General features: G+C 41.4%; 11 protein-coding genes across 14 annotated transcripts; 5 read left to right on the top strand and 6 right to left on the bottom strand.

Annotated features, from left to right (window-relative positions):
• Positions 1-622: 622 nt before the first annotated feature.
• Positions 623-1,631, top strand: LOC108112692 (probable U2 small nuclear ribonucleoprotein A'). The gene has a single exon (XM_017222893.1). The coding sequence runs from the start codon at positions 757-759 to the stop codon at positions 1,549-1,551; it is 795 nt and encodes a 264-aa protein (XP_017078382.1). The 5' UTR covers positions 623-756; the 3' UTR covers positions 1,552-1,631.
• Positions 1,628-2,507, bottom strand: LOC108112693 (respirasome Complex Assembly Factor 1). Its single transcript, XM_017222894.1, has 3 exons — positions 2,308-2,507; positions 2,149-2,252; positions 1,628-2,089 (listed from the first exon to the last, which is right to left on the bottom strand). The coding sequence occupies exons 1-3, from the start codon at positions 2,413-2,415 to the stop codon at positions 1,894-1,896; spliced, it is 408 nt and encodes a 135-aa protein (XP_017078383.1). The 5' UTR covers positions 2,416-2,507; the 3' UTR covers positions 1,628-1,893.
• Positions 2,508-2,560: 53 nt separating this feature from the next.
• Positions 2,561-3,234, top strand: LOC108112694 (39S ribosomal protein L52, mitochondrial). Its single transcript, XM_017222895.2, has 3 exons — positions 2,561-2,700; positions 2,760-2,908; positions 2,965-3,234. The coding sequence occupies exons 1-3, from the start codon at positions 2,652-2,654 to the stop codon at positions 3,151-3,153; spliced, it is 387 nt and encodes a 128-aa protein (XP_017078384.1). The 5' UTR covers positions 2,561-2,651; the 3' UTR covers positions 3,154-3,234.
• A 2,598-nt stretch (positions 3,235-5,832) lies between these two features.
• On the top strand, positions 5,833-6,578 carry LOC108112401. The gene is made up of 2 exons (XM_017222242.1): positions 5,833-5,937; positions 6,000-6,578. The coding sequence occupies exons 1-2, from the start codon at positions 5,926-5,928 to the stop codon at positions 6,375-6,377; spliced, it is 390 nt and encodes a 129-aa protein (XP_017077731.1). The 5' UTR covers positions 5,833-5,925; the 3' UTR covers positions 6,378-6,578.
• Positions 6,579-7,442: 864 nt separating this feature from the next.
• On the top strand, positions 7,443-9,261 carry LOC108113262 (dynactin subunit 4). Its single transcript, XM_017223811.1, has 2 exons — positions 7,443-7,678; positions 7,738-9,261. Exons 1-2 carry the CDS (start codon positions 7,502-7,504, stop codon positions 9,091-9,093), a joined length of 1,533 nt encoding a protein of 510 aa, XP_017079300.1. The 5' UTR covers positions 7,443-7,501; the 3' UTR covers positions 9,094-9,261.
• LOC108113263 (retinol dehydrogenase 13) lies at positions 9,174-10,645 on the bottom strand. The gene is made up of 5 exons (XM_017223812.2): positions 10,497-10,645; positions 10,095-10,358; positions 9,884-10,040; positions 9,561-9,820; positions 9,174-9,505 (listed from the first exon to the last, which is right to left on the bottom strand). The coding sequence occupies exons 1-5, from the start codon at positions 10,574-10,576 to the stop codon at positions 9,271-9,273; spliced, it is 996 nt and encodes a 331-aa protein (XP_017079301.1). The 5' UTR covers positions 10,577-10,645; the 3' UTR covers positions 9,174-9,270.
• A 1,131-nt stretch (positions 10,646-11,776) lies between these two features.
• Positions 11,777-13,187, bottom strand: LOC108112224 (retinol dehydrogenase 13). The gene is made up of 5 exons (XM_017222043.2): positions 13,064-13,187; positions 12,684-12,947; positions 12,461-12,617; positions 12,144-12,403; positions 11,777-12,084 (listed from the first exon to the last, which is right to left on the bottom strand). The coding sequence occupies exons 1-5, from the start codon at positions 13,141-13,143 to the stop codon at positions 11,856-11,858; spliced, it is 990 nt and encodes a 329-aa protein (XP_017077532.1). The 5' UTR covers positions 13,144-13,187; the 3' UTR covers positions 11,777-11,855.
• Positions 13,188-15,393: 2,206 nt separating this feature from the next.
• On the bottom strand, positions 15,394-16,788 carry LOC108112272 (retinol dehydrogenase 13). Its single transcript, XM_017222095.1, has 4 exons — positions 16,685-16,788; positions 16,368-16,631; positions 15,896-16,312; positions 15,394-15,831 (listed from the first exon to the last, which is right to left on the bottom strand). Exons 1-4 carry the CDS (start codon positions 16,762-16,764, stop codon positions 15,615-15,617), a joined length of 978 nt encoding a protein of 325 aa, XP_017077584.1. The 5' UTR covers positions 16,765-16,788; the 3' UTR covers positions 15,394-15,614.
• Positions 16,789-17,886: 1,098 nt separating this feature from the next.
• On the top strand, positions 17,887-19,201 carry LOC108112503 (uncharacterized protein CG1339). The gene is made up of 2 exons (XM_017222382.1): positions 17,887-18,966; positions 19,019-19,201. Exons 1-2 carry the CDS (start codon positions 17,887-17,889, stop codon positions 19,199-19,201), a joined length of 1,263 nt encoding a protein of 420 aa, XP_017077871.1.
• Positions 19,202-19,349: 148 nt separating this feature from the next.
• LOC108112566 (retinol dehydrogenase 11) lies at positions 19,350-21,103 on the bottom strand. Of its 3 annotated transcripts, none has more exons than XM_017222528.2 (5): positions 21,022-21,103; positions 20,597-20,823; positions 20,221-20,484; positions 19,733-20,161; positions 19,350-19,674 (listed from the first exon to the last, which is right to left on the bottom strand). In XM_017222528.2, exons 1-5 carry the CDS (start codon positions 21,049-21,051, stop codon positions 19,458-19,460), a joined length of 1,167 nt encoding a protein of 388 aa, XP_017078017.1. In that variant the 5' UTR covers positions 21,052-21,103; the 3' UTR covers positions 19,350-19,457. The 3 variants fall into 3 exon arrangements, with proteins under 3 accessions (XP_017078017.1, XP_017078016.1, XP_017078018.1); XM_017222527.1 differs by having other exon boundaries at positions 19,738-20,161; XM_017222529.2 differs by having other exon boundaries at positions 19,745-20,161.
• Positions 21,027-22,548, bottom strand: LOC108112567 (retinol dehydrogenase 12). 2 transcript variants are annotated; one of them, XM_017222530.1, is made up of 7 exons: positions 22,380-22,548; positions 22,156-22,321; positions 22,002-22,099; positions 21,793-21,949; positions 21,480-21,739; positions 21,194-21,421; positions 21,027-21,124 (listed from the first exon to the last, which is right to left on the bottom strand). In XM_017222530.1, exons 1-7 carry the CDS (start codon positions 22,463-22,465, stop codon positions 21,067-21,069), a joined length of 1,053 nt encoding a protein of 350 aa, XP_017078019.1. In that variant the 5' UTR covers positions 22,466-22,548; the 3' UTR covers positions 21,027-21,066. The 2 variants fall into 2 exon arrangements, with proteins under 2 accessions (XP_017078019.1, XP_017078020.1); XM_017222531.2 differs by having other exon boundaries at positions 21,118-21,421; positions 22,380-22,547.
• Between the last annotated feature and the right edge of the window lie 22 nt (positions 22,549-22,570).

Here is a 22,570-nt window from a genome sequence, read left to right as displayed (position 1 = left end):
TATTTAAAAACGATACGGAGACCGATGATCTTATTGATTATTTTCTAAAAAGTTAACAATTTACGCTAAGAAAAAAACTAGGCGAGAAAAAAACGATATCAAATTACTGAATGCATTTAAACGACAGAAAACCGAAAACTAATTACTCTAATCGATCAATTTCAATTTTGAAGATCTAGTAGTTTGCACCGACGAAACAGGAAATTTTAAGAGAAGCGTTTAAAGCAGTCCACCACCGACCACACACTTCGAGTTTTGAGTGTTACACGTTTCCCATTCAAATTCAAAAACCCAAAACGAATTACAAAAAACTTAACGTGTTCATTAAAGTTAAGCAATTAAAAACTTCATTGTAATCTATTGAAATTCAAATTAAACGGAAACCGATAATGGATTTGCGTCTTTTATTTTCGGTTTTCGTTGGGTTGAAGGGATACTATGGGCAGCACTGCACCGGTGAGGGAGGAAATGTTTCCTGTTTAACTTCTCAGGGGTACAAAGTATTGATTGACCATAGTATTTTCTGCAGTATACCCGATGGCAAACCTACAAAGCCCCTTTCGAAAAATACCGAAATACTTAAAATGAAATCCCACTACTAAAACATATCGATGCCGGTAGTTATTGTTATCGGAAAAACGTGCATCCCCAACTCGCGTCGGCGGCGAATTGTTTTTTCTGCATTTCGGAAAAATAAGAAAATATATTAAGATAAGCAAGGTCCCGTCAGAACGCTAGAATACAGCCACTGCCAAAATGGTAAAACTTACGCCAGAGCTGATTAACCAATCGATGCAATACATAAATCCGTGCCGGGAACGCGAGCTAGATTTGCGCGGCTACAAGATTCCACAGATCGAGAACTTGGGCGCCACCTTGGACCAGTTCGACACCATTGATCTGTCGGACAACGATCTCCGAAAGCTGGACAACATGCCGCATCTTCCGCGCCTTAAGTGCCTCCTACTGAATAACAACCGCATCCTGCGCATTAGCGAGGGATTGGAGGAGACGGTGCCGAATTTGGCTTCCATCATCCTTACCGGTAACAACCTGCAGGAGCTTAGTGACCTAGAGCCGCTGTCTGGATTCACCAAGCTGGACACAATATGCCTCCTCATCAATCCGGTGTCCACGAAGCCCAACTACCGCGAGTACATGGCCTACAAGTTCCCGCAGCTCCGTCTTCTCGACTTCCGGAAGATCAAGCAAAAGGACCGCCAGGCGGCGCAAGAATTCTTCCGCACTAAGCAGGGCAAGGAAATGCTGAAGGAGGTTAGTCGAAAATCTAAAATGAGCGCCGCAGCCGCGCTGGCCGCGGAAGCGGGGAATGGCAAAGGAAGGGGATCGGATGGCGGACGACTGGCCAATCCGGAAGACATGCAGCGCATCCGCGAGGCCATAAAGCGAGCCAGCTCGCTGGCGGAAGTGGAGCGGCTATCTCAGATCCTGCAGAGCGGTCAGCTACCGGAGAAGTTTCAGCACGAGCAGGAGACGCCGCAAAATGGTGCGGGGCACAATGGCTCTGGAGCCGTGCCCATGGACTATTAGGATCAGTATCCTCCGCTCAGCTGTCAGCTACCTTATAACTGTAGACCAATATTTTGTAATAAAACGCCGCCACAAGTTGATTCATCGCATTCTGCATTTTGGACATACACAAATATATATAGTATCTTTTGTTCTCAACTAGGGCCGCTGGCCGGATGATCTTTCACGGAAAGAACTGGGACAACTGGCCACCGTAGAAATGCATTTACATGAACGTAATTGGCTAAAAGTTTAACAATCTTGAGTACGAAGGGGACAAAAACAGGAGGAGCGGATGGCTTGTTTGGAAAGAGTGGGTATGGGGATCTGGCTCCTGAAATCTGATATTGCTGGGACGTGCTATTAGGATCCTTTCGCCGCCATTATCGTGTCGTAGTGTAGGCCCGTGTAGAAGATGATCCACGTGACCAGGAATCCGGCAAACGAAGTCATAAATCCCTCCTTGACCAGCTCCCAAACACCGCCGTAAGCGTCCTCGTCAACGTTCTGAAAGTTTATGGCGTACAGATATACGATCCCGCAGCTAATACCCGCGAATCTGGGAAAGCACATCAAATGAAATGACTGGCTATTTATAGGTTATAGGTGGCTACTTACAGTACAAGGCCCAGGAAGCCCTTCAGAGGCACTATGCCCCAGATGACGCCTAGGAATATACCAAACACCTGCCGCGACCAGTAGATTACGTCCAGGAACTCCTCCTGTGGGGAGTTTAGGAATTAGCATGCGGGCTTTATGACCGGGAACTCTACTCACCTTGTCCTCCCACTCCGATTTTGTGATGGCGCGCGCGCAAATTTCCCGTAACGTGGACGATTTGGCTGAATGGCCGTTGCGTTCAATCGTACTCGTTTTCGTTGTCATTATTTGGTTCAGTTTTGACCCAATTCACTTTAAATTAATTTGTTAATTAATTTTTTCACTATCAAATGACTAACGCGTTTACGCTGAAAATCCCAAGCGCATTTAATGTCGATACCAAAAAAATACCACGTAGTGTTGTTAAGTCTACTTCTTTCTAGGTGACAACCCTCTCGTCAGCTGTTTGGTTATGTGAATTCACTTATTTTCTTCTTTTTGCTGAATAATTTGAATAAATAATGCTACACATAACAAAATTCTGCCTGGCTACATCAGCCTCAATCACAGGTGAGTGCGTTGCATTGCTGTAAACATAGTGTTATTCAATAAATTTTGTATTAACGCAGCACAACGAGGTATTGCACTTACAACCACCCGCTCCATCGATCAAAAGTGGCGTGCAGGTAAGGGACTTCCGGAAAATCCGAATTCCTTTGGCCCACTCACCAATTTGCCTGACTTTACATACCTTGATGGCAGACCCACACCTTTAGGAGTAAGTACTCCCTCAGAAACCATTTAAAAATCATCCTAATAATCCTCGTTTCATAGGCCAACCAAAAGAGACGCTTGCTGAAGCAACAAGAGATCGCCTCTAGGATCGTGGAGCTAAGTGGGGAACTGGACTTTGCCAAGCAGCGCCATGAACGCCTTAAGGTGGCTGCCGAATCGGAGAAACAGCGTCTCATCCAAAACAAACTGAAGCCCAAGGGCCACCTGCTGCTCAAGCAGAAGAAGTAGCTCCTAATCTTAGCTTGTATAAGTAATCTTAAGTCGCTTAGTGAATGGAGATAAAATTATACGATGATCTTGTGACGTGAACACATTTTTACCCAAAACACGTTTTAAAAACGTTCCTCAAATAGCAAGCGTGGCACAGTCGTCAGTTCATTAGAAGTACCGCTAATATGAATTTAATTGCAACTGTCCGACACACCTGCCGCATCTTAATTGAGTGTTAAAACGCCAATGACGCACTTGTCAAAGTAGCGTGTCCTGGCATTTAGACGGGATGAAAGCATAGCTTTTCCGAGCAGTCTAAGATAGGCCTTGAGGCGGGAGTGGGCTCCCATTCACACATTAGCTGCTAATAGAAGGCTTACGCTCGCACATTCGAGTCTCTCCTCAAACTATATTTGTAAACAAGGAAGTCGGTGTATTTTTGTTTATCTGTAAGCGATTGTCCAAGGCCAGTTACAGGCTGGATCTCTTCCGGCCTGCGCAATATGGTCCAGATTCCAGTGAAGCAACCTGGAGAGATTTACAGATCGATCGTGCCGGCTAAACCCACCAACCATGACAAATGTGATCCCAAGTGTTTGCCTTTATCAGTAAATATGTACAATCGTTTACCAGCTAAATATTTACACACCTTGCCAGTGGGGCTCCCTTGTTTTTCCCGAGTGTTTGATTTTTCGGTTAGGATATCAAGAATTTTGCGCGGCCGGCAAATGTTTGTCTTCGATTTGGTTGATCGTTTACCTATAAAACAAACAGTAGGGTTAGTAAAACATACAGAAACGTGCTCTATTTAGGCATGTTTTCAAAGAGCCCGGTTGAACTGATTTATTGGCTTAAAATTAGAGAAAAGTGTTGCTAGTTATGGCTTCAAACTAACACTTAAGGTGTATATTAGGATTGAAAAACATTCAACTGAGAGCTTAGCTTCACACTTCCCGAAAAACATCAACAAATCTGATGATCCATTGATCCCCTAGGTGGCAGACATAAAAATTTCCATAACTCTTTGTTACTGCCAACTCACACCAGGCCAAATTTGGTAAAAGTAGCAATTAAATAAACGAATAATGTGCCACTGTAAATACTCAAATATTGCAGGGTGCAAATTTAGCTATTTACATTCGCACATCCAGCTAACAAAGAAATCAAGTCTGAGGAAATTTTCTAAGCAGATGATAGTCACTTGGAGACAGCTTGGAGTGCAGAATGTTTGTCGCACTTCTTGCAGAAATTAGCCAAGGGGTATGAAATTTGGCACCGTCTTGCAGGTATCGTGCCCGGCGAGGGTGTGACAAAATAAAAAAAAGAAAAACGTGCTTCCTCCAGAGCTCTCAATCAAAAGGCAATGCGCTGCGCTTGACTCAAATGCAGCCAATCGTGCGTATACGTAATGCGATCTGATTCCGTTTGGATTGTTTATGTTTCCTTTATCACCGCAAAATCTCGCACCTTTCTGTTGTTGTTGACGATGTTTTGGGTGTGCAAAAATATTTACCTCCAGTTGGGTGGCATGGAAAAGGTGGAATTGTGGAAAACAACTGAACTTCATTATTGCCCCCGGCATCCCACAGGGATTTATATTTATATAATTGTATAAATTGATATATAATTAGCGCGTTTATATTTATGCCCGAAACTTTTCGAAACAGTCGGTGATAATAAAGTGCGAATTAGTCTGGATCCCCAAGCGTGGGTCTGTTCCTCAACTTTGTCGGTCTAACAATAGGTTACAGAAGTCTAGATGATCTCTGATTCATATTTTCTTTGAATGCAGGCCCCGAAATCCGAAGTCATGCCCCTTTTTGGAGCCTGATTCAAAGCGCAGACCGCAGCCGGGTCGAGTTTGTTTGTTAATTGTTTGATGACTCCCGAAAGGCGTTCATGTTTTTCTAGAAAATTGCGGTATTTAACACTTCCTGAGTCAGCCGGCCACATTTTCACGAAATATTGATTAACCGCCGCATGAACCATTGCGGTTGGATATTTTTAAAGTCTGAGCCGTATTTTTAGACTATTTATTATTTGCGTATCTATGCTGATTTTTAATAAAAACCCGAATTTCATTACAACGACATTCGAGGTCTGGATTTAGACTTAGCGTGTGACCACACAAAAATTACCACCCGGCGATCACAGCGCCTGGTACCCATATTACTCATACGTCGAGTGCGCCACTAACCTTTCCAACCGAAAGCTGAAGCCCGAAAGCCCCTAATTACTTTCGTCCGTTCACTGCCCAACGTCAGAGCGCCAAAAAGAGCTAAATTAATAAATATAATTGATCGGAATCAAAACAAAATAGTCGCAGACAATGGGAGAATGGGAATTCTGGGCGACCGTATCTTTCCGCATTGTAAAAACTTTTCCAAACCAAACTGGATCCACGCTAACCGAAACGGTGCACCCGGCAATTAGAGCCTTTTGTCCCAACGAATCCCATAGAGATGAGACCATGTCCAAGTCACAGCATCCGCGCATGCGCAAAACAAAAGCCAGACGACAACCAAAGAGAGTTTGGCTACGTCGAAAATGTCGCTGCGTTTCCTCTGGACTTGCGTCACAATCGGAGTTATCGGCTCAGCCCGAAAGCAAAATTTCACATTTGGGTGCGAATATTACGGCCGGTGCGTATATAAGGGAAGAGTTCTCCACAGCAAAGCACACAGAACTCATCAGACGTTCACAGCAATCAGAGCAACCAAACAAAAACCAAAGGATAACACCCAACTGCCTTCTAAGGAGTATAACCAGTTTTAAACTTAAAAGAACAATATGGATCTTAAGGTAAGCATATCTATAGAGAGATCTCCGATAGAATCTAGCTCACCCAGCTCTTCGCTTCTTAGCAATTGTACTCGTGGGTCTGCCTGCTGATCAGCATCATCATCTGCAAAGTGTCCGAAGCCAAGCCCACCTATTATGACCTGGATAGCTACGAGACTTACGATACCGATCGCTACGACACAGACAGTGGCTCTTCGTATGCTCTGACCTATGGGAAGCCCCTAACGGATAATCGCCTCAAGAAGCTGAACCCGGGCTACTACTATGTCGACGATGGATACATCGCCCCGGTGGCCGGTAGCGTCGGCTACACCCGCCGTGAAGATGGTAATTCAGAAAGCGGTGCCCTGCCCCACAATGTGAAGTTCAGTCCCATTGTACGAGTGCGTCAGACCAAGACCAAGCGCAAGAAGCTGTTCGTGCCCAACTTCTTCGGCTAGAGGAGCTCTATCTGGTCCTCCTGCCGGGACTGAGAGTACAGACTGAGGATGATTAGAGTAGACTTAGTTGTAGGATTAGTCGCGTGGCTCCCACACCAAAAAGTACCTTATACTTATACTGTTATCTATTTTAGTCGCGGCCAAATTTATGACCAAATTATATTTATATATAGCAAAACATACTAAATAAATATACCCAAATTGAAGAATAATATATTAACATAATAATTAGTTTGCGTTTACAACCGGAGAGTCTGACCACACGAATGGGAATCGTGAAATTAAAATTTAAAAAATTATTTTTAGAAAACAATGGCGGCACCAAGGCAGGTTGTAATTTGCCAGTTAAAAACTGAAAAAAAGTCAATCATGCCATAATTTATTCGGTTACCAAAATAGGTTGTGGAAAAATTCAATAAATGTTTAAGTGGTTAAATTTTATAAAATACAGATTTATCGCAGTTAACGTTTTTGCTGATAACGTGTCCCCACTTTTAATTAAATATGCCGTAAAGAATTTTATGAACCGTAAAACGTATATTTAATTTGGCGATTTGGTGCTAATTGACCACTTAGGCGATTTAATAAAACCATAATGGCATTTATTATTATTTATACTTAATGTACAGTAAACTTTTCTCGATGATGTGATCATTTAAAATAAAAAATGTGTTAGGCAAAAACATATTTGTCTACCCTAGCGCCCTTGGAAAGATAATTTTTTTCTTATTGTCATGTAAATTTGAAAAATATCGTTGGAACATAATACTAAACTGACAAAATAGAAAAAAGTAAAGTTACCCCCTGTAATAAATAACTTTAGTTCTAGAAATTATTTAATAGATTTTAAATATTGAACAACATTATGTCTAGTTGTCATAAACTTCTTTTTCACATTATAAAGTTCTGGTTTGTCAATAACTACGAAATATGAATGTCTCTTAATGTTTTTAAAAATGATTTGTAATTACCGCCAATTGACCAGTGCTGCCCATCGATAATAGTGCTACATAGATATCAGCACTGAAATCATCGCTCTATCGATATAACAGCTGTCGTCATTTGTGGAACAAGAGAGATTTGCAAATTTACAAGTAGCCAGGAGAAAATTAGCGTCGTCCAAGATGAGCTTCATGCAACCGAGTCCCGTTAAGTACGTGTGCTCCTGTGGCATTCTGAACCCGATCAACAAGCTCTTCTTTTGTCGCCACTGCCCTAAGCTGCGCTGTGGATTCTGTGTGACTCACGAGATTGAATCGCATTTCTGCTCCAACTGCCTGGAGAACATCCCGTCCACTGAGGTAAATTGTTCGGACTTGACGTCACTGAACAATTGTATTTACTTTTTAATTTACTTTAGGCGCGTCATAAGAAGAACTGCTGCGCTAACTGCTTCGATTGTCCCTGCTGCCAGCACACCCTATCAGCCAGAGCCTCCACCGTCCCAGTGGTACGAAAGTCGGAGGAGGTAAAGGAATCGAAGGATGGTGACTCTAAGGGTGATGCAACGCCCCCTGTCCCGGCCAGCAGTAAACCCTCGGCGGTGCCCACCACCAAGAAAATGTACTATCTGTCATGCTTATCCTGCCGATGGACAACTAGAGATGTTGGTATTCCCGACCAGGGTGTGGCCACGGGTACCTGGCCGGATAACGAGTGCCTATACCAAGCGCGATTCAACGCCCTGGTCGAGTACTTTCAAGCGGTGGTACTGCAGGAAAAGCAGGAGAATCTGGAGTTTATGCGGCGCAAGGCACCCAAGCAGCATAAGTTCCCCAGCCTGACAGATCGTACTGGTTTGACCGTATCACTTATTCGCCGCCAGATTGGCTGGAATGATAAAGTTCCAAAGGCCAAGGCTGTGATCACGCCGGCGGAAGCTACGGCGGAAGTGGAGGGCCTGCCGGCGAACATTTTCACGGAACCGCTGAACCTGCGTAATGTCACGACGATCACACAGCGTCACAGCCAGCCAGCTGATCAGCCTACTGCCGTAGGAAGCCTGTATCCACAGCGGAGATCGTTGTGGATAAAGCGATCGCTGCGTTGCCGTCAGTGCGAGCACAACTTAATTAAACCGGAGTACCATCCCACGTCGATCAAGTACCGCATCCAGCTTTTCGCTAGTTGTCATGTGCCCCAGGTAGTGATGGTGCGTTGCGAGCAGCCGCTGGTGCCCGGCAAAAGCAACGCTATCCTGTTAAAGCTTACCAATCCGACAATTTACGACATGACCATTCGCCTGTTGGCTACAGCACCTCCTGAGGATCCGCAACTTGCAACAGAGGCGACTCGCGCTGTGAAGGAGGAATCGATTTCTTCCTCACCACTTTTGAAAGCTGTTGGTATAACGTTGTCCCGACAAAATTCAACACGGGAGGTTAAGCGCGACGTGATAGATGAGTCGAATGCGGAAATTGTGCCGTTGGAAAGCGAGTTTGTACTCAGCCAGCGTGATGACTCGAAGGAGTTTGATGAGTATGTCCAGCTTCCCACGGAGGAGCCGAAATTTATTGTCTGGCGCAAGGGGAATAAGGTCCTCTTACGACTGCAGTTTACCCCGGCAGAGAACCTGCCAAGTAACACGGAGGTCGTGCTGGGTTTCTTTATACAATATACGTATGTCAATACCGTAACTAACACGCCCGAAAAGAAAGAGCCAACCACACATGCGCTCCACTCCAGGGTGTTCATTACCGCGGGTGTAACTCAATAGAAGGCGAACTGAATTGGAAACTTATTTAGCCAAATGGCTTACTAATCGAACTTATCGGAAACATTAAACACGCTTTATGAAAGCTAGCAAAAAATGTATTTATTAAAAATTGCCTTCGGGAAAAAGCAAATAGTATTAAAGATAAATAAACAGCTTGTTCTAACCTTACTCGCTGCTTTAAACTTTTTTATCTTCTGGTTTATTTAAGCCCGTCCACTTCTCGGTCTCAGCCCACAGGAATTTTCCAACCTTATCGTCCAAGGCTGCAGGGGCCACATCCTTTGGCTTGCAGTCGCTGAAGTACAAGCCAGAGACACCCTTCAGTGCCGGATCCAGAGCCGCGTAAATTGAGGTCTGAGCTCCACTTTTCGGTGTCTTCAAAAGCGGCCAAATCATTGGCTTCAGGAGGTATCTGAGGTTTCAAATATTACTAACAGTCATTTTTTTTTAGTTTAGCTTAAACTTACTTGACAAAGTTGGTCTGGAAGAAGGCCCAGTTTCTTGCCAGCTCAGTGTCTACCACTCCAGGATGGAGGGCGTTGACTGTGACGCCACTTCCTTCCAAACGCTTAGCCAATTCCCGGGTGAACAGAACGTTGGCCAACTTACTTTGGCTGTAAGCTAGGCCCTCGTCATAGGACTTTTCGCTATTAAGGTCGTCTACGTTAATAGCGCCCCGTGTGTGGGCCAGACTGGAAACGACGACAATGCGACTAGGAGCCGATTTCTGTAGAATGTACCACATTGTTATCTGATATTCTTGATTATTTCTCATCTATATCCGCCATACCTTCAGCACATCAAGCAACAAGTTAGTCAGCAAAAAGTGGCCGACGTGGTTAACACCCAACTGCAATTCGTATCCATCTTTGGTTAAAGTCTTAGGACAACGCATCACACCAGCATTGTTGATCAGGACATGGAGTTTATCCTGCTCTTTCTTGAAACTAACCGGAAATTATTTAAGTTCGTAGTTGTGAAATCTCCTCTGGTTAACTCACCCGGCTACAAAATCACGGATAGAGTCCAGCGAGCTCAAATCCAGCTCTCGAGAGAATATGTTCTGGTTATTCGTCTCCTGTATGATATCCTTACGTGCCTTTTCGCATCGGTTCATATCTCTGCAAGCCATGTAGACGGTTCCTCCACGTCTGGCAATCTCCAGAGCCGTCTCCTTGCCGATTCCCGTGTTGGCACCGGTGACAATGAATACTTTTCCGGTCTCATCAGTATCCTTCGTGAACTGGCCGCCTTGCATGTACCCTCTGAAACATGATGATAAACATGAATTAGTCAAAAACAATTATCTATAAATCGGAAATCAAATCGCAAGTCATAGTATGTATATTGTCAATGTCATTGTACATTTCACAATTTCCAGAACTTTTTTTTGGGAAACTTACTTCAAGAGGTAGATACCCACGCCGATAATTGCCGGCCACAGTATTAAAGGGCTCAATAAACAATCGATGAAAATGCACATTTTGAAAAATATTACTTTTGTTTATTTTTTGGTGTTGCCGGTTCTCTGTTCACTGGTCGAATGCGAGCAAACGAGCAGCACAGCTGTTGAAATACTACTGCGTGACTACTACAAACAAATATGCGACTATATAAATATACATACATATATAATCGCTAATTCTCAGAGTATATAGTCGGAAAACCCAAATGGCAAAGAGAACGCTGAGGCTAAGAGAAAAAGCTCTTTGTTATAAGCAAGCAATTTAAATTGCTCGATCAATGCCAAAACTTATTGGTAAAGTGAAACATATTTGCATTTCAGACAAGTGTAAATACCAAAAATTGATAGTATTAGATATTACAGATCTAGGTTTACATATTTTAAAAAGACGGAAAAATTCAGAAACTTTTATTTAAAGAAAAATAATTATAGAAACAATTGAAAAAAAATAAACCGAAATGGGCTTAAATCGAATAACGAGTGGACTATCCAAATCTTTCCCGTCGACCACTGGAGGAGTGCAGCTCCTTCGTCCTTGGACACAGGGGCAACAACCTATGTTAACAAGTCATGGTCGAGATGTCTAAGCTCCATTCCGAATATTTCGAATTGACAATTATTAATAATAATTCCATATCTACCACTTCTGGTTGAAGGGAATCGTCCGTAACTCCAGTACCCTTCAAGAGGTTGGGGAAAAGCCGATTAAACAGAACACTGGCCAACATACTTTGGTTATAGGCACTGATCGTGTAATCAAAACTATTAAGGCCCTTAATATTAACAGAGTAATATGTGTCCAGCTAGAAACGTTAACGATTCGACTGGTTGTATTCCACAAAAGTAATCTAAATTATTTAGTTATCCGATTCCCTTAAAAATCTTATATATTTTGTAAATTTTGTAAAAAGTGCACATGTGGTGACCATAAATACCTTACCTTTTTCGTTACTGTCTAAACTTATCTATTTACAACAGACTATTTCGAAGAGGTGAAAGCTCGAATGTTTTGTAATAAAAAAAACTATTAACTAATTCGCTTTCTTAGTAAAGTGTTAAATAGGTCAGCGAGTTCATATTAGATCTGGTAGATAGAATGTTTAGTAATACATTGTATAATAAAACCTTACTAAACGCTACTGTTACAGGGGAAGTAGAAAACGAATTACCAACAAAGTTAACATTTTTTTCCACATATTATTTAATGTACAAAATTAGTAAAGATTGCAGTCGTTTTTATTTTAACAATTACTAAAATAATAAATAATGAAATGACGCGTAATGAATTTGCAATTTCTTAATCAACTTTAGATGTGTTCACTCCTGTCCACTTCTCGCTCTCTGCCCACAGGAACTTTCCAGTTTTTTCGTCTTTAGCAGCTGCTGAGACATCCTTGGGCTTGCAGTCGCTGAAGTACAGTCCGGAGACCTCCTTTAATTCAGGGTCCAGAGCAGCGTAAAGTGTTGTCTGCGCTCCATTCTGAGGAGTCTTGAAGAGTGTCCATTGCAGCGGCCTAACCAAGTATCTAAAATGCAAAACTAATCAATATCTTTTAAACTAATACCAAGCTGGTACTGTGCTTACTGCACAAAGCTGTTCTCCAAGAACTTCCAGTTCCTCAGCAGCTCCGTGTCCACAGCACCGGGATGCAGAGAGTTAGTGGTAACACCAGTACCTTCCAGGCGCTTGGCCAATTCCCGGGTGAACAGAACGTTAGCCAATTTGCTCTGGCTATAGGCACCAACCCTACTATACGACTTCTCACTGTTCAAATCGCTAGTATTGATGGAACCGTGAGTGTGTGCCAGGCTGGAAACGTTGACGATGCGACTGGGTGCAGTTTTCTAAAGAGTGAGTCGGGTTAATAAGAAGTTAGGCAAGTCGTTGAGCATTTAAAATACCTTCAAAACATCCAGAAGCAAGTGGGTGAGCAGGAAGTGCCCCATGTGATTGACGCCCAGCTGCATTTCGAAGCCATCCTTGGTCAGAGTTCTGGGACAGTGCATAACTCCAGCATTGTTGATCAGAACATGCAGCTTATCCTGCTCCTTCTTGAAACTGTTTTACAAAGTACATTCAGGGTTTTATGATCTAGTTATATTTTAATGTGTCATGTTTGCTTACCCAGCAGCGAATTTACGAATGGATTCCAGCGAACTCAAATCCAATTGCCGGGAGAATATGTTGGTGTTGTTTGACTCCTTGACTATTTCCTGTCGGGCCTTTTCACATCGGTTCATATCCCTGCACGCCATGTATACAGTGCCTCCACGCTTGGCGATCTCCAGGACAGTCTCCTTTCCGATTCCCGTGTTGGCACCTGTGACAATGAATACTTTGCCGGTTTCATCAGTATGCTTGGTGAACTGACCGCCCTGCATGTATTTTCTGAAATTCATTTATACGAATTTATTATTATTTTGGTTATCACACAGTTGCTGCGTATAATGACAATCCATTTGCCTATTACTCATACTAAGTACAACTAATTCGTGCCAAATTACCTCAGAAAATACGCAGCTCCGACGATGACCGCCGGCCAGAAAATTAAGGGGCACAGCAAACAATTTGTCAAACAACCCATTTTAGAAGTAATATTATATTCCTTAGGTGTTTCCAGTTGTGGGACCTCTCAACAAATGCGAGCTTAGCCGGTTCCAGCTGATGTTTAAATACAATAGGTGCTATCTATGAGAAAATACACGACAGCCGTATGAATATTGCTTACTCACGATGAGTTTATTTCGAAATTACGAGAAGAGAGCCAAATATGTTTGAGAGTAAGAGTAAATCGAAAATATTACGTATACGCTTGCACTCCGGGTGCGAATATGAATCGGCTAGCAGAGAACGAACTTGACCGAAGTCATTTTAGACAGCAAACAACTTGTTAAGCAATTAGTTTAAACGTAAATATATTTATAGCTCTTATCAATTATCGTCTGAATGTAAGAAAATCTAAACAAATTCACTGTTATTGTCAGTGCTAAATATGTGAATAAATTTAGAACGTTTTAATTTAGAACCCAATTTTTTGGTTAAATATTTTGTTTATTATTTGTAATGAAAGTTTATTAGATAAATCCTTTTAAATTTATATACATCGCTATCCTTTTTAAGCTCGGTGTCGAAGTATAAAGAAATTAAAAAAGAAGTCAAAATGTATGCGATACATATGTAGCTAAGAAAGAATAAAATAATATTGTGAAATTAAAACTAAAGCTACAATCTAACGATAGACGAATTTGATGAAGTTTCATGAAATACGTACGTAGATAAGCTGTCGTACGGGTTGGATACCGTCCATTGTGTTCAAGTTATATTTTTTTTTAAATGATTGATCATACTCATAATTAGATACATGTATGTTTTTATTAAAATAATAAGTTTAAGTAGAACATCTGATAGATTGTGTTCTTCATTCAATTTCAGTTGCAAATCAAAATTAAAACTTAGATCTCTGGATACTCCGAGACATCCTTGAACCTGTGATTAACTTTTTAAGCTTCCTATGAATACAATTGTTTTGTATGCTGAGAAGTTACTATTTATTCATCTTTCTGATTTTTCAAACATTAATCATTTATAATTTTTAGCTTAGGATTAAACAAAATTGTCCAATTGACAAATAAAATGCATTTTATATTCACACGACCAATCGTACATATGAGCGTTCATCATCCCGACGCAGTCCTCCTTTGAGTACCTGTCGTTGGGTTCTCCTGGCCACCACTTTAACAGGGATGCCCGCTTACCAGAGGCCTCAGAAATGTAGTTGCCCTCGTTGGCTAATTCATTAATGCCCAGCCAGTATCCGTTTCCTTTAATAAGTTTGTCATGGATGGCGTGCATCTCATCTATACTCGTGAATGCCGCTAAATGACCTCCTTTTTGGCGACAGCTGCTTTTGGCATCAGTCCACGTTTTCCACTCATTGTTTTCAATATAGAAAAAGCGCGATCCAACTCGCTCAAAGCCAGGTGGAATCCTACTGTCCTGGGACTGCACCATGCTGCACAGATTGCAGGCGACCAAGACGTACAAAAAATATGTTCCGAATTGAAACATTTCAAGATCTTAGACCTGTGGATGGCGAAAGTTGCTAAAGAACTGACTCTGAACACATTTGCTGACTTAAAAAGTCTCTTCAAATTTTATATTTTACTGTACATACATACTTTTCAAAGATTATATTTTTAATTGATTCGCAGAATAAAATATAAACAGCTAGCTTTGAAAAGCCCACAAATAATCCATTTTTCATGGAGATCGGAATAATAATAAAAAATATTGTTTTTCTTAGGAAATATTTTTATTTTGGTTCTCGGACTTTGCTATATGAGTGTAAAATAATAGCATTGCGTGGCCATTAATCCAATTTGGCTTTATTCAAGCCATTCCATTTTTCGTTCTTAGCCCATAGCAACGTGGCAGTTACGTCATCCGTGGCGGCCGTAGCTATTTTCTGTTTCTCCATATCAGTAAGCTAAGGGAAAAACTCGTGGGTTGGGATCAACTATATTGATTGAAAAAACATTCTAGAATCCAGGATATAGTCAACTAATTGTATAGTTAACCTTTGATTATGCCCTTGGGGTATCATCATTTTTAATAAGGATTTCTCTTGCTTTGAGCTATCTAAAAAATGGTTACTTTGTAACAATTCAATCTAATTTGCGACTAAAAATAGTTTGATTACTTGCAAACTCAAACAAACTCACTTAAAAAATGAGAAAGTTAAAGAGTTAAAAAACAAAAGATAAAAGCCCACATGTTTCAATATATGCAGGTAATACTATTTTGCAGTGCTCTTTTGTTGGCTCTAAGTTTTAGATTGTACATTTAAAATTTTATTGGCATTATTAACATTATCTTTATATCTACGAGTACCTGAATTTATTGTCATATTACTCTATAAGTAAGAAGCATATGTACATATGTGGGAAAAGTAATAAAAAGTTACGTTAACAGAAGGCACTTTTTGTTAGAATAGCTACCCGGTCAAAACATGTTTAACAAAGCCTGAAGGTGAAGATAAAAGCATCATCGAGTTTCTTAGGCATTAGCACCCGTCCACTTGACACTCTCTGCCCAAAGGAATTCGGCGTCCTCATCATACTGGGCAGCAGAGCCAGCATGTTTTGGCTTGCAATCACTGAAATATTTTCCCGAAACATTTTTCAAACTGGGATCCAGAGCTGCATATAGGGATGTCTGTGCTCCATTCCTTGCAGTCTTTATAAAAATCCATATAAAGGGAGCTATAAGTAATCTGCAAACGAATCATTAATAATTATACACTGAGTAATACCGGAGTAAAAAAAATTTAAATTTACTTTCCGAAATTCGATCCAAAGAATGGTGTATTTCGAAAGAGTTCCGTGTTCACTACTCCAGGATGTAGGGCATTCACCGTAACTCCAGTTCCCTCCAGTCGTTTTGACAACTCCCTCGTGAAAAGTATATTGGCCAACTTGCTCTGACAATAAGCTAACTTTCGATCGTAGGATTTCTCGCTATTTAGATCATCTCTATTAATTCTTCCAAACCGATGGGCTATGCTTGATAGGACCACAACTCGACTGGGGGCTGAACTCTTCAGGAGATCGAGGAGCAGAAGAGTGAGTAGAAAGTGACCCATGTGATTCACTCCTATTTGCATTTCGAAACCATCCTTCGTTAGCATTTTGGGGCAGTCCATAACGCCAGCGTTGTTGATAAGAATGTGAAGCTTATTTTCCTCTCGCTTAAATCTTTAAATATTAATTTAAATAATTATTTTATTTTATCAAAACTGCGCATATTTACTCAGCTGAAAAGTTCCTTATGGATTCCATGGAGCAAAGGTCCAGTTCGCGAGCAAAAACATTCCGATTGTTGGTAGCTTTGATGATCTCCAGGCGTGCCTTTTCGCACTTTTTCATATCGCGACAAGCCATATATATAGTGGCTCCTCTGCGGGCCAATTCCAGGACAGTCTCCTTACCAATTCCCTGGTTGCAGCCGGTCACAATCACAACTCTGCCGGTCTCATCCGTTTTCTGGGTGAACTGACCTCCTTGCATATATTGTCTGCGGGGCAAAGGTTATGAGATAATCACTGAGAAAATCACACTTAAAATCACCTGAGAAAATATATTCCAATGGCCGAAAGAGCTGACCCATATACAAGCGGACTCAGCAGGTAGTCTGTAATTGCAATCATTTTTCCGTTCCGAATGCTACCAGCTTCAAGTGTCGACTGTCAAAACGAGAGCCACTTATACTTTTCTTTATACGAGTAATATTATAAACTTGGAATGTGAATACTTGGTGCATTAACGTTCATGGACCGGTATAAAACATTATTGCAAGTTTAAGGTCGGAGGTTTACGATTTGTCAATTTCAGAGAGAAACTTATGCATACGAGACTTATTAACAGCTGTTCAAAGTTTGGCAACTAAAGTACAGAAAATCATATCGTTTAATCGTATAAAAGATCGTTTCCAATTCTCTGGGGTTTATATCCGGTACTCCCAGAGTTATATGGTATAATATACTGTATTCTTGGAAACTAATATAACAGCTTAATGAAAGGGATTCTTATTCAGCAATGCTGAACGAGTAGATCTGGCTAAAATTTCTGTAAATGTAATAAGAGCTTTGGAACATAAACATAATATTAATAATGATATGATGCTTATTCATAATCCATTTGATGCCTTAAACGAGATAATCATAAAATACATGCCAACGTCACTGTCTATTGAAGTATTTCTTCTTAATCTTTAATGAAATGAAAATAATCAATAGCCGACTTGATTTAGTTCCTGGAATTTCAGCGTTCATATGGAGCGTTGGACGGGCGGACGGACGGGCAGACGGAAATGTCTTAATAGATTTCGGTTCTAATATACCCTTTCAATCTACGAGTAATGGGTGTAATTATGGAAAAGCCTATAAGAATAGTAGAATAATAATAGTAATTTATTGAAAAATATATTCAGCTATGATCACAAAAATGTAATTCTGGAAAAATTATTGTTGAACGATCCCTTCACCTTTTGTACTTTGCAAAGAGGTTTTTTATTATTAATTTAAAGGGAACTATCCAAATTATATAATAAATATTAGTTATATAGAAGAGTATATGAACTTCGCCTTGGATAACCTACACTCTTTGCATGATTTTTGTTAAAGCCTTGCACGGCTAATTTGGGACTTATTGTTAATACGCATGATATTAACATGTCAATTCGACTCGATTAAAAGCCGTACCAACGAGCTTTCACTGCAATTACAACGAATAAGGGGTTACCAGAAATGTGGTCATTTGCACCTGGCGACATGTCGAATAAAGATGATTTTCGCCGGCATCGTAAACGTCCAATACAAAATGTACATCGATTGTTTTTTAAAGGGAGTGCATGGGCCATTTACGCAATCGCCAGCGGATTCCATTTCTTCAAGCTACATTACAACGAGCAAACCAACCAAATGGAGGAGGCTCAATACCATCGAGTATGGTCGAAGGTTGTAATTGCCATGAAGATATTTCTTCTGGCCAGCCAATATCTACTATACTTTGTACTCGGAGTGGCTATCTACATCCACATAAGGCTAGTACATGGTAGCATAGCCCAGGACTTTGTGATGAGTGTTCTTGTGCAGGGAATAGCCATTAATGTGCTACGTCGACTGGTGATCTTTCTGCATCAGAAAAGCGATCGGGGGTTTTTAAAACACACTGTTAACGAGATCCTACAAATTACCAGCGTGATCGAGCAAAAGATCGGTATTATATACAAGTGTGATCCTATATTACTGGGTGTATATTTGCTCAAACTGTGGATACTCTACATAATGCTGGATTCCCTCTGGAACAAGTCCTACTTCCTGATGCTGAACTTTCTCTACTGGGTACTGCTAGAGTACTGCTTTGCTGGATTTTTCATTTATCAATTGATCCTGCTTAGCTGGTACCACACCATTATCCTGTTCCTGAAGCGCTTCATCGAGGATAACGAGTTTCGGCAGCACATTGAGGATCGGTACCATCGACGTTTGTTTCTGCTTTTTGAGCTACACCTCCGAATAAATAATCTGCACAAATGCGTTAAGGACAATCTAAGCTGGCTGTCGACCTCTATTTACTTACTGATCTTCACTTGCATATTTAATATGGAACTGCTGATTGAGTGCAGTCTGTTTGCCGAGGACGAGTTAGAGAACAAGATCTATATCATTGCGGATGGCTGCTTGGGGCCAGTGTTCATTCCGATCCTAAATGTGCTAATACTTGGGATGTGCACTGACCGATTCCGAGATTCGGAATTACACCTGCAGCAGCTCATCGTAATCGTTCAAGGGCTGTACATGCGGAAAGTAAGACCAAGTCTTTTGACCGTAATGGTTCTTGACAACGAGGTGAGATCGTTCTTGAACTGTCTAATTTTGCTTATCAATCGACTTTCCTCAGCACACCTCTTTAATACTTCACCAAAAATTGGAACCGCTACAGAACATGATTATTTTGGATATCACCTGCGACCGTCAGTTCGCCAAGGATTATATTCTCACGGCGATCTTAACTGCATTGTCTCTTGTACAGTACACTATATCATGTGGACAACCTATTGACGAGTGTTTGACACATAAGTAGGTTCCAAAATCGCGATTAAAGGTACTAATAAAATTTGTAATGTGCTATAGCAAAGAAATATGAACGTCTTTTACCAAAAAAAAAGGCTAGGGTTGAAAGATAAATATTTTGTAACATCTACATTTAATTTACATACTTCTGGAGTGTATTTGAAATATTACCTGCATTAATTTTATTCATAAATAACAATGGCTTTTTAAGAATTAAAATGGCTTAAATTGCGACTAGCTACATAACAATACCCAATTGACCCAATTTAGAGAGAAATTTCCGTCCACTTCTCCGACACGGCCCACAGCCACTTTGCCATCTGATCGTCGAGGGCAGCGGGAGCTACAGGGGCCAAATGGCAGTCGCTGAAGTATTGACCGGAAATATTTTCGAGATCGGGGTCTAAGGCGGCATATAGTGTGGTTTGCGCCCCGTTCTTGGGTGTTTTCATTACGGACCAGAGAAGAGGTCTCAGTATTGTTCTGGAAAAGAAAACAATTAATTCATCTTATATTGAAAGGCGATTTGAAGAGGACACACTCTACCACATACTGAGCGAACTTTGTTTTGAAGAAGACCATGTTCCTGGCAATTTCCGTGTCGGCTATTCCAGGATTGAGGGCATTGACCGTAACACCCGTCCCTTCAAGCCTCTTGGCCAGTTCACGAGAAAAGAGTATATTAGCCAGTTTGCTTTGGCAGTAGGCAGCTCCCTCGTCATAGAAATCGGAGCTGTTGATATCCTCAACTTGAATCTGACCCCGCTCGTGAGCTCTGCTGGCCACTACCACTACCCGGCTAGGAGCTGACCTCTCCAACACATCGAGCAACAGGTTGGTTAGCAGAAAGTGGCCAATGTGGTTGACTCCCAGATGCATTTCGAAACCCTCTTTTGTCAGTCTGCGAGGCTCCCAAAAGACACCAGCATTGTTGATCAGGATGTGCAGCTCCCTTTGCTCTTTCTTAAAGCTTTAAAAGAATAAATTATCAGCGTTAAAGCAAGGCATTTGATTTACGCTATGACTCACTCTTGTGCAAACTTCCGAATGGAATCAAGCGAAGACAAGTCGCACTCCCGGGAGAAAACATTCGAGTTTCCGGTCTCCTTGACTATTTCCTTTCGAGCTCTTTCACCTTTTTCTTTATCTCGGCATGCCATGTAAACAGTGGCTCCTCTCCTGGCCAACTCCATCACAGTTTCCTTGCCGAGGCCCGTGTTTCCGCCAGTGACGATTGCCACTTTTCCCGTCTCGTCGGTCTGCTTTCTGAACTTTCCCCCCTGCATATACAGCCTAAATCGGGGAAAATTATGCCCGTTAATCGGTGATAACTACTTTGTCGTCACTTTAATACGCCTTTGATAACGCTACTCAGCGTTACATTTAAAATCGGCGCCCAACTTACCTCACACAAAACGCGATAATGCCGACGACTCCATGGGCCAGAAATATTGGGGCGATTTTGTGTAGAAAACTAATAATGATTTCCATACTCGCAAATCGGTCCGGCCGTTTTAGTGGTCTATTCCAGAGTGCCACCGCGGGCGAAATTCTGCGAGTTTTTAGGTGATCGCCGCAGCGATTACTGTTCGACAACTGATAAAACTGATAGTGCGGGGTTCTATGAGTAGCCTGTAATCAAGGAACCGCTACTCAACACACTTAGCATAGATAATTGCGACAAGAAGCAGAAAACCGAGTCACTTTCACGACAGCTCGAGTGATTCCTACTGGTGAAATGAACCTAAACTTTTGGACCGAAGGCTCGAGCTAAAATGTAATGGATATACATATCTATTTTAAACAAATGATGTAGAAATTGCCCCTAACCGGTTTCGGAGTACACACGTCCGTACACATTCAAATCTTGAGCTTTCAACTGTCTTTAACCAAGTTAACATAACTAAAACAAGATAAATGGGAGAATTGTTGACTGTAAAAAACGGAAAATTTATGCGTAGTAACAGAAGGGTTGTCAATAACATTTCTTTAAAATACGAACTAGTGTATTTTGATCATCGTTGGCTTGGTCCACTTTTCACTGACTGCCCAGAGCCACTTTGCCGTTTGAGTGTCCATGGCCGCCGGTGCCATTTCCTTTAGCTTACAGTCGCTAAAATATTGGCCAGTCACCTTTGACAAATCGGGTTCCAAAGCGACATACAAAGTGGTCTGAGCTCCATTTTTGGGAGTCTTAACGAAGGGCCAAAACAAAGGCTTCACGAATAGTCTGAAATTAAAAGTATTTCTTTGATATATAAGGTTAAAAACGTAATGTAAATACCCACCCAGCGAAGAAGTTATTGAAGAAGCCCATGTGCCTGATGATCTCGGTGTCCACTACTCCTGGATGCAGAGCATTCGCTGTTACTTGTGTGCCCTCCAATCGCTTGGCCAACTCCGTAGTAAATAGAACATTGGCCAATTTGCTCTGGCTGTAGGCCTTGCCTTCATCGTAGGTTTTGTCGCTGTTCAAATCTCCAGTATTAATTTCTCCGCGGGTATGTGCCAGACTGGAAACGTTCACAATACGACTGGGTGCAGATTTCTAGAGATACAAATTCTTACGAAAAGTTTGATATTTGTTAACGCTCGCCATACCTTCAGTAGATCCAATAATAAATTAGTTAGCAGGAAGTGGCCCATGTGATTTACTCCCAGTTGTAGTTCGATGCCATCTGCGGTAAGAGATCTTGGGCAGCGCATGACACCGGCATTATTGATTAGTATGTGGAGGTGATCCTGTTCCCGTTTAAAGCTGCCAATTGTGGATTATGTGATAATTCCGTTTAATAGATTACCAGACTTACGCAGCAACAAAATGGCGGATTGATTCTTGGGAAGCCAAGTCACACTGTCTGCAGTACACATATTTGTTCTTTGTTTCCAGCACTATTTCTTCACGGGCCTGATATAATAGCATTTGAATTATCTTTTAGTTAGTATTATTAATTAAGAACATACCTCTTCACATTTTTTTAAGTTTCTGCATGCCATATAGACAGTGCCCCCACGCTTCGCAATCTCCCTAGCTGTCTCCTTACCAATCCCCGTATTTGCGCCCGTCACGATGACCACCTTGCCGGTTTCATTGGTTTCTGTGGTGAACTTACCGCCTTGCATAAGGTCCCTGTAACATGGATTTTGATCAGAACTTGTGAATTCTGTGTGGAAAGTTGAACACCCACTTAATGAAAAAGGCTAATCCAGTCGTTGTACCGGTGAGGCTCAGCCAGAACGCGGTACGGCTTCTTAAAAAACCAAATAATGACATTTTAGAAAATCAAAATATATAAATTAGCTAGTAAACGAAAACAGCTGTGTTTATTCTGCTAAAGTTAACAGGGTATGATAACAGAGAGTTATCGATATTTTCGGT

This window comes from Drosophila eugracilis, unplaced genomic scaffold (assembly GCF_018153835.1).
Source record: "Drosophila eugracilis isolate 14026-0451.02 unplaced genomic scaffold, ASM1815383v1 contig_90, whole genome shotgun sequence".
In the NCBI taxonomy this organism is placed as follows: Eukaryota; Metazoa; Arthropoda; class Insecta; order Diptera; family Drosophilidae; genus Drosophila; species Drosophila eugracilis.
The sequence above is the reverse complement of the archived record's forward strand: the minus strand, read 5'-3'. Positions and strand labels throughout refer to the sequence as shown.